The following is a 9,129-nucleotide window of genomic DNA, read 5'->3' as shown; positions in this document are numbered from 1 at the left end:
TGACCATAAAATGACGCAAAAATGGCCCCAAAATGGCCTCAAAAGTGACCATAAATGATCCTAAAATTGCCTAAAAAATGACTCCAAAATGGCCCAAAATGACCAAAAAAATTACCAAAAAACAAGAGCCAAATGAGTTCTAAAGTTGTCACAAAATGACCCAAAAATTATTTAAAAATACACAAAATTGGTCCCTGAAATGGCCCTAAAATGACCCGAAAAGATGACAAAAAATGACCCAGAAATGGCTCAAAATGGGGTAAAAATTTGTTCGAAAAAAGACAAAAAATTAGAAAAAAAATGAGCGAAAATGACGCAAAAATGACCCAAAAATTGTCCAAAAAAAATCAAGATTTCACAAAAAAAAAAGGTCTAAAAAAAGGCTCTAAAAGGGCCCCAAAATGGCTCAAAAATCACCCAAAAAAAGATCCCAAAATGTCCCTGAAATGGACCCAAAATGAGCCCAAAAAAGCCAAAAAAAAGTCATTAAAATGGGCAAAAAAAATCACCTCAAAATGGACCCAAAATGCCCCAAATTCGACACAAAATTTGCCAAAATTATTTCAAAATAGCCCAAAATGATTAAAAATGAGCAAAATGATTCGAAGCGGCCCAAAATTGCCCAAAATTGCCAAAAATTTCCCGAAAATGGCAAAATTTCCCCGAAATTGCCCCAAAACTGCCCCCGAGCCAAGCCCCGCCCCCTCAGTGACCTCATTGATGAGGTCATCGTCGTCGTCCTTGACCTCGATGCTCATTGGCTGCCGCGGGAAGCGCTCGAAGACCTCGACCAATCGGGGGATGCGGCGATCGCAGCCGGAGGAGAACGAGCCTGGAGGGGGCGGGGCTTGGATGTGGGCGGGGCTTGGGGGCGGGGCTAAAGCACCTTAGGCCACGCCCCTCGTTCAAAAAATCCCGGGATTTTTGGGGTTAAAAATGGGAATTTTGGGGAATTTTGGGGAATTTTGGGGAATTTTGGGGGGATGGGGGAGGGGCTGAAGGGTGGGGGAGGGGCGGCTTGGCCCAGAATTCCCAAAATTTCCCAAAATTCTCATTTTTCCACCCAAAATTCCTTTTTCTGGCGCCAAATTTTCCCAAAAATTCCCATTTTTTGACCCAAAATATCCCTTTTTAAACCCAAATTTTCCTTTTTTTACCCCAAAATGTCCCAAAATTCCAGTTTTTGAACCCAAAATTCCATTTTTAACTTAAAATTTCCCTAAATCCCGGTTTTTTTACCCCAAAATTTCCCAAAATTCTTATTTCCCTCCCCCAGAATTTCCCAAAATTCCAGTTTTTTACCCCAGAATTCCCCTTTTTCCCACAAAATTTCCCAAAATTCCATTTTTTAACTCAAAATTTCCCAAAATACCGGTCTTTTAGTTCAAAATTCTCATTTTTTAACCCCAAAAATTCCCAAAATTCCAGTTTTTTTATCACAAAATTTCCCAAAATTCCAGTTTTTTACCCCAAAATTTCCCAAAATCCCGGGTTTTACCCCAAAATTCCCATTTTTAAACCCGAATTTCCCCCAAATTCAATTTTTTAACCCCAAAATTTCCCAAAATCCCGTTTTTTCCCCCCAAAATTCCCCTTTTTTGTCACCTGGTGAAAACGTCACCTCCAGGGGGCTCCGGTACGAGGGCAGGTCCTGGGGGAGGGGGGGGCAATTAACCGTTAATTAGGCTTAATTAGTTGTTAATTAGGGTAAAATAGTGATTAATTAGGTATAATTAGGGGTTAATTAGGCTTAATTAGTGTTAATTAGTGGTTAATTAGGCTTAATTAGTTGTTCATTAGGATGATTAGTGGTTAATTAGGGTTAATTAGTGGTTAATTAAGCTTAATTAGTGGTTATTAGGGTTAATTAGTGGTTAATTAGGGTTAATTACGAGGTAATTTGTTAGTACATTAAAATTATTAATTAATCTCGGTCTATCAATTACCACTAATTACCCTAATTACATCGAATTCCCATTAATTAAAATCAATTACTAATTATTACACTATATTTCCACTAATTAGCGCTAATTACCGCTCCTTCCCACTAATTACCACTAACAAGTGTTAGTTTGCGCTAATTACCCTTATTAGAAGCTAATTACAGCTAATTAATTAGTGGAAAATAGTGGGAATTAGAAATTAATCACCCCGAATTACCATTAATTAGCACTAATTACCTTTCATTTTAATGAATGCCCATTAATCTCCACCAAAGATTATTAATTACCCTTAATTACCACTAATTGCCTTTAATTACCATTTATTAAAGCTAATTATCATTATTTACCCCTTACTACAAATAATTACCACCAATTTAATTCGCACTCATTTAATTAATTAACGAATCCAATTAATTACCATTAATCACCCCTCATTAACATTAATTACGTCTTCTCACCGTTAATTACCATTAATTACCATTAATTACCATTAATTAACACTAATTACCATTAGTAATTACCACCGACTTAATTACCACTCATTTAACTCATTTACTAATCCAATTAATTAGAATAAATTTCCCCTCATTACCATTAATTACATCTTATCACCATTAATTACCATTAATTTCCATCAATTTACACTAATTACCATTATTTACCCCTTACCGCAATTAATTCCCACCAGGTCAATTACCACTCATTTATCTCATTAATTAACCCAATTAATTACCGTTAATCACCCCTCATTACCATTAATTACCATTAATTACCATTAATTACCACTAATTACCACGCGTATTCATTAAGCACACCCAATCAGCGCTAATTACCCATGCTAATTACCCCCTCATCAACCCCATTAATCAACCCCTAATTACCCCAACCCCCATAATTCCCCTCGATTTGCATGATTAATTAGCGGCTAATTAACCTGGTAATCGGTCTGGGTGACGTCAAGATGGCGGCCGCTCTGTCGCGACAGCTCCCGGTCGTGACAGACGACGACGACGCCGTCGCGGGTGCGCCGCACGTCCAGCTCCAGCCAATCGCAGCCCTCCGAGACCGCGCTGGGGGCGGGGCCACGCCGAAAGGGGCGGGGTTACCGTACAGAGCCGGTTATAGGTGGAAAAGGGGGCGTGGCCAGGGAAGTAAGGGGCGGGGTTACCAATTATATCCAATTAGAGGCGGAATAGGGGGCGTGGCCAGGGGAATGAAGGACGAAGTTACCATACAGAGAAAATTAGAGGTGGAATAGGGGGCGTGGCCTGGAGAATAAGGGGCGGGGTTACCATACAGAGCCACTTCTAGGCGGAAAAGGGGGCGGGGCCGCGTGAAAAGGGGAGGGGTTACAATACAGAGCCGATTACAGGTGGAATTGGGGGCGTGGTCAAGAGAATAAGGGGCGGGGTTACCAAACATATCCAATTAGAGGTGGAATAGGGGGCGTGGCCAGGGGAATAAGGGGCGGGGTTACCATACAGAGCCGATTAGAGGTGGAATGGGGGCGTGGCCAGGTGAATAAGGGGCGGGGTTACCATACAGAGTCAATCAGAGGTGGAATAGGGGGCGTGGCCATGGGGATTAAGGGGCGGGGTTACCATATGGAGTCGATTAAAGTCTAAATAGGGGGCGTGGCCAAGAGAATAAGGGGCGGGGTTACCACACAGAGCCAGTTCTAGGTGGAATGGGGGCGTGGCCAGGGAATTAAGGGGCGGGGTTTCCATATCGAGCCGATTAGAGTGGAAGAGGGGGCGTGGCCAATGAATAAGGGGCGGGGTTACCATACAGAGCCGATTAGAGCTGGACTGGGGGTGTGGCCAGGGGAAAGGGGGCGGGGCTTCGCTGTACACACGCATTTTCAGCCAATCAGACAAAGGGGGAGGAGCCAAATTCTGAGTTGGCGAGCCCTTTAAGGAGGTGGGAGGTGCCTCTAAGGGGGCGTGGTGAAAGGGAAGGGGGCGTGGCCTCACTTCTCGAAGGCCTCCATGGTGTTCTCGATCCGCTCCCCTGCGCCTGCAGGAGTTAATTAGGGCTAATGAGGGCTAATTAAGGGTTAATTAGCGCTAATTAGGGGCCAAATTGGATCTTCCTGCCCTTTCCCCGCCCACAATGCCCCTAGGCCCCTCCTCCAGCCTTGAAAGCTCCGCCCATTTTCCTGCTACTAAGCCCCGCCCCCACCCCAAATTTCCTCCCTTTTAGCCCCGCCCCCTTTTGCCCCTTCAGCCTTTTCCCCGCCCCTCCCCACCTCAAACTCCTCCCCCTTTAGCCCCACCCATTTCTCCCTCCCCCACCGCAGACCCCGCCCATCTCCCTTTTCCCAAGTCCCTCCCCCTCCCCGGCCCCGCCCCCTTTTAGCTCCTCCCCTCCCCAACCCCTAATCCCTTAGCCCCGCCCTCTCTCCTACCCCTCCCCAATTTCCCCTCCCCAACTGCCAAGCCCCTCCCACATTTCCCAAGCCCCGCCCCCTCCCATTTAGCTCTGTCCCTTCACACCCAACCCCCCCGTACCCCAAGCCCCTCCCCCTTTCTCAAGCCCCTCCCCCTCCCTGAAGGCCCTCCCCACCCCAAGCCCCTCCCCCACCAAATCCCCACCCCTTTGAGCCCCGCCCCCTTTATTTTCGCCCCGCCCCCTCCCTTTCAGCTCCGCCCCTTCTCACCCAAACCCTTGTGTACCCCAGCCCCTCCCCCATTTCCCAAGCCCCTCCCCCTCCCTTTAGCCCCTCCCCACCCCCAGCCCCTTCCCCTTATTAGCCCCGCCCCCCTATATTTTCGCCCCGCCCCCTCTCCGTTAGCCCCGCCCCCTCTCACCTCCCCTGTGCGCCACCGCCCTTCCCGGCACCGTCAGCCTCGGCCCTTCCGAGCCCCTGCGGGCCAGCGCGGCCACCAAAACCCCCCCGAGGGCCACCAAAACCGCCCCGAGCGCCACCGCGAGCGCCAGCGCCGCCATGGCTGCCGTCTCGGACCGGTCCGGACTGGTTTGGACTGGTTTGGACAGGTTTGGGCGTGGCCGCTCACCTGTCTCAGGTGTTTGTATTTGCGGTTGCCTCGGTACCCACAATGCATTGCGGAAACGGAGGGTTGCTTCCGCCTCGCTACCCACAATGCATGGCGAAAAGACAGGAACAGCCCGGATTGGCGGAAATGCCTCGGTACCCACAATGCATTGCTGAAATGGTGGGTTGCTTCCGCCTCGCTACCCACAATGCGTTGCGGGAACGGAGACTTCCGGGATTGAACTGGGAGCTTCTCCCACGTCAGTAACCGGAAATTTATGCAAATTTATGCAAATCAACCCTACTTCAAAGCTGCTTTCAGCCAGGGATGACGACACTACTCTACGCAAATGAGGTTGCTGTATTGACTTTATGCAAATTTATTCAAACAAGCAACTACTAAACTCACCCTTACCCAAGGATGACGTCACCACCGTATGCAAATGAGGGGTGTTTGCGGCCTTTATGCAAATTTATGCAAATCGAGCACATTCAAAGCAGCCTTCACATGAGGATGACATCATCACTACATGCAAATGAGGGATGTATGTTGCCTTTATGCAAATTCATGCAAATCAACCACATTCAAAGCAGCCCTCACCTGAGTGTGACATCATCACTGTATGCAAATGAGGGGTGTTTGTGGCCTTAATGCAAATTTATGCAAATAACACCCACCCCAAGGCTGCTCTCATGCAAGGATGACATCGCCACCATATGCAAATGAAGAATGTTTATTGCATCTATGCAAATGTATGCAAATCACCCTTAGGATGCCCTCACCTGAGTATGACTTATCCACCATATGCAAATCAGGGATGACTGTTGCCTGTATGCAAATTTATGCAAATCAATGCCACCACAAAGCTGCCCTTGCCCAAGGACGACATCACCGCCATATGCAAATGAGGAATGTTTATTGCATTTATGCTAATGAGCGCCAGCCCCGCCCTCTTCTGCCCCGACTGGAGACCCCGAAGGGGCGTGGCCTCAACCAATCAGCGCCAGGCTTCGCTAATTTATGCAAATCCATGAAACGGAAGCGGAGAGGGCGGAGCGCTGTATGCAAATCTATGCTAATGAGGCGCGCTCCGCCTCCCACTGCTCGGGGGTGAGGGTGCGCTGCTCCAGGGCGTGGATGCGGCCCAGCTCCTCCTTCAGCGCCTCGTTAACGAGCCTGCGGGGTAATTAGCCACTAATTAGCGCCATTAATCCATCAATTCGACTCCTGAAAGCCCCCTCATTAACTCCCCTTAATTAATTAATTGTTCCATTAATTATTCAACCAATATTACATCCCCTGTTGAAATTAATTAATTATTCAATTACTTAGTCAACCAATTATAACTCGCCTTGTGTAATTAATTAATTATTCCGTTAATTAATAAACTAATATTACCTCCCATCGTGTAATTAATTAACTAATTATTCTATTAATTATTCAGCCCACCCTTTAACACCCCCTCACATCATTTATTAACCCATTAATTAACCCATTATTTAATTAATACATTCATTAAAACCCCACCCCTTTAAACCCCGCCCCTTTTGCATAAACCCCACCTAATTTATTCATGCCTCTAGCTCCGCCCCCTTTTTCTTAATAGGACACATTTAAGCCCCGCCCCTTTGCCGATTAAACCCCATTTAAGCCCCGCCCATTTCCCCATTCCAATTCCATCCAGGCCCCGCCCCTTTCCAATCTGAACCCAATTTAAGCCCCGCCCATTTCCCTATTCCAATCCCATTTAAGCCACGCCCACTTCTTAAATTAAACCCCATTGAAGCCCCGCCCATTTACCCATCCAAACCCTATTTAAAGCCCCGCCCATTTCCTCATTCAAACCTCATTTAGGCCCCGCCCCCTTTCATTAAAGTGCCACATAAGCCCCGCCCCTTTTCAGTCATAATCCCATTTAAGCCCCGCCTACTCATTGAATTAAATCCCATTCAGGCTCCGCCCCTTTCCCATCCAAACCCTATTTAAGCCCCGCCCATTTCCACATTTGAACCAACTTTAGGCCCCGCCCCTTTTCCATTCAAGTGCCACATAAGCTCCGCCTCTTTCCAGTCGTAATCCCATTTAAGCCCCGCCCACTCATTGAATTAATTCCCTTTTAGGCCCCGCCCCTTTTATATTCAAACCCCATTTAAGCCCCGCCCATTTCCCCATCCGGACCAAGTTTAGGCCCCGCCCCTTTTACATTCAAGTGCCACAAAAGCCCCGCCCCCTTTTGACCATACTGCGTTTAAGCCCCGCCCACTTCGTGCATTTAACCCCATTTAGGCCCCGCCCCTTTCCCATTTCAACCCCACACAAGCCCCGCCCCCTTTCAATGGAAATAATCCCAGGCCCCGCCCCTCCAGGCCCCGCCCCCCTTTTGGCCCCGCCCCCACCGGTGCCTCTGGAGGGTCTTGAGGCCGCGGAAGATTCCGGAAACGACGCAGACGCGGAAGCTGCCCTGGCACAGCTGGGGGGAGTCCTGCACCTCCTGCAATTAGCGCTAATTAACGACGCTTAATTGACTAATTAACCCCCCCCGGAACCCCGCAATCAGCCGCGAATCATAATTAATAATTATTAATTAATTAATTCATAATTAGGTGTTGTTATCTAGCGATTAATGGCTGTTACATAGTAGTTATCAGTAATTAATAATGGCTAATTAATAATTAATCACTAATTAGTAATTAATAATTAGTTAAGAATCAATAATTACAGTAATTAGATTGCTAATTATCAATAATTAACGCTCATTAACATCTTATTATAATCAATGCTAAAATTATTCAAGATAATTAATGCCCTCATTAACTAATTACCCTCTAATAAATACTAATTAACTAATTACGCTCTAATAAATAATAATTAACACCTATTTAGCGCTAATTAGCAGTTATTAATCACTCATTACCACCATTTTGGCAGTAATTAACACTAATTACCAGCCCTTAAACGCCAGTTTTATCTACAGACTAATTAATAATGAACAATGTTAATGATTAGAGATATAATTAAGACCCCAGCCACTAATTAACGCCTTTTAATTACTAATTAACAGATATTAATGGCTGATTAGCGGTTATTAGGCTCTAATTAGCACCATTTTGTCACTAATTACCCCCCATTCGGCTCCTAAAATGCCTGCAATCTAATTAGTAATAAATAATGATATTAATTAGATATCTAATTAACACCCCAACTGCTAATTAACATAATTAAAATGCTAATTACCATCAATAAAATGCTAATTGACAGAACTGTGATACAGATTACCGGCCATTAATCAGCAGCTACAACCAATTACCCACTAATTAACACTGCATAGGCGCTAATTAGGGGCTAATTAGTTACTAATTAGGCGACTTTTCGGGTTAATAAAGCCTTAATTAAAATGACTCATTACGCTAATTAGGTGCTAACTCTCACATCTGCTTTTAGTTTGGCCCCTAATTAGCTTTTCCATCTCGTAATTAACTTCTCCCAGCACTAATTAACCCCTCCCAAACCTCATTAATACCCTAATTACACTAATGAACGCTAATTAACCCGTCCGCCTCCTAATTAACGCCCGCCAACCGCTCATTAACCGCCATCCCGGCCAATTAACGCCCTCCTCAGTCTAATGATCCCGCGGCCGGCGTTAATTAGTGGTTAATTAATTAATTAGCTCATTAATTACCACGTGCTCGGCCTGGAGCCGCTCCTGGAGCCGCTGCCGCAGCTCCTCCGCTGTGGGAGGCTCCATTTCCGCTTCCGACTGCGTCACTTCCGCTCCGCGCGGCGGCTTGTGGGTACCGAGGCGGAAACAGGAACAAAGAATTGTGGGTAACGAGGCGGAAGTGAAGCGCTGCCATTAACTGAGGTCTCAGTGAGGGACCAGAACGAACCAGTTTGGACCAGTAAGGGAATAGTGACGTCACTAAAGGCACCAGTGCCACCAGTAAGGACCAGTACAAACCAGTATGGGACGAGTAAAGGTGAAGTGATCCCACTGGAGGGCGGCAGCGACACCAGTAAGGACCGGAGCGGGCCCAAATCCCTCCCGTCTGCGGGGATCGCGGTGCATTGTGGGTAGCGAGGCATAAAGTCCGCCATTACCGAGGCGGAATTTACCAAACCTTTACCTGCAGTGCATTGTGGGTACCGAGGCAAACCGCCGCCATTGTTACCGAGGCGGAAATACGAGC

The 9,129-nt window shown here is 46.6% G+C and overlaps 2 protein-coding genes across 2 annotated transcripts; both read right to left on the bottom strand.

The window, feature by feature from the left end:
- Nucleotides 1-372: 372 nt before the first annotated feature.
- Nucleotides 373-5,011, bottom strand: LOC119696674 (lysophospholipase D GDPD3-like). The gene is made up of 6 exons (XM_038126475.1): nt 4,754-5,011; nt 3,917-3,959; nt 2,878-3,013; nt 1,606-1,651; nt 673-832; nt 373-385 (listed from the first exon to the last, which is right to left on the bottom strand). The coding sequence occupies exons 1-6, from the start codon at nt 4,890-4,892 to the stop codon at nt 373-375; spliced, it is 537 nt and encodes a 178-aa protein (XP_037982403.1). The 5' UTR covers nt 4,893-5,011.
- Nucleotides 5,012-5,838: 827 nt separating this feature from the next.
- On the bottom strand, nt 5,839-8,775 carry BOLA2B (bolA family member 2B). Its single transcript, XM_038126634.1, has 3 exons — nt 8,622-8,775; nt 7,336-7,430; nt 5,839-6,115 (listed from the first exon to the last, which is right to left on the bottom strand). Exons 1-3 carry the CDS (start codon nt 8,685-8,687, stop codon nt 6,010-6,012), a joined length of 267 nt encoding a protein of 88 aa, XP_037982562.1. The 5' UTR covers nt 8,688-8,775; the 3' UTR covers nt 5,839-6,009.
- Between the last annotated feature and the right edge of the window lie 354 nt (nt 8,776-9,129).

Source organism: Motacilla alba, unplaced genomic scaffold (genome assembly GCF_015832195.1).
Source record: "Motacilla alba alba isolate MOTALB_02 unplaced genomic scaffold, Motacilla_alba_V1.0_pri HiC_scaffold_35, whole genome shotgun sequence".
Classification (NCBI taxonomy): domain Eukaryota; kingdom Metazoa; phylum Chordata; class Aves; order Passeriformes; family Motacillidae; genus Motacilla; species Motacilla alba.
The sequence above is the reverse complement of the archived record's forward strand: the minus strand, read 5'-3'. Positions and strand labels throughout refer to the sequence as shown.

Coding starts and splice junctions, on each gene's coding strand:
- LOC119696674 (XM_038126475.1), bottom strand. CDS start 4,892: ATGGCGGCGCTGGCGCTCGCGGTGGCGCTCGGGGCGGTTTTGGTGGCC. Junction 3,014..3,916: donor ACCATGGAGGCCTTCGAGAA/GTGAGGCCACGC, acceptor CCCCGCCCCCAG/CGCGGTCTCGGAGGGCTGCG. Junction 1,652..2,877: donor TCACCCAGACCGATTACCAG/GTTAATTAGCCG, acceptor CCCCTCCCCCAG/GACCTGCCCTCGTACCGGAG.
- BOLA2B (XM_038126634.1), bottom strand. CDS start 8,687: ATGGAGCCTCCCACAGCGGAGGAGCTGCGGCAGCGGCTCCAGGAGCGG. Junction 7,431..8,621: donor GGCTCCAGGCCGAGCACGTG/GTAATTAATGAG, acceptor CGCTAATTGCAG/GAGGTGCAGGACTCCCCCCA. Junction 6,116..7,335: donor AAGACCCTCCAGAGGCACCG/GTGGGGGCGGGG, acceptor ATTACCCCGCAG/GCTCGTTAACGAGGCGCTGA.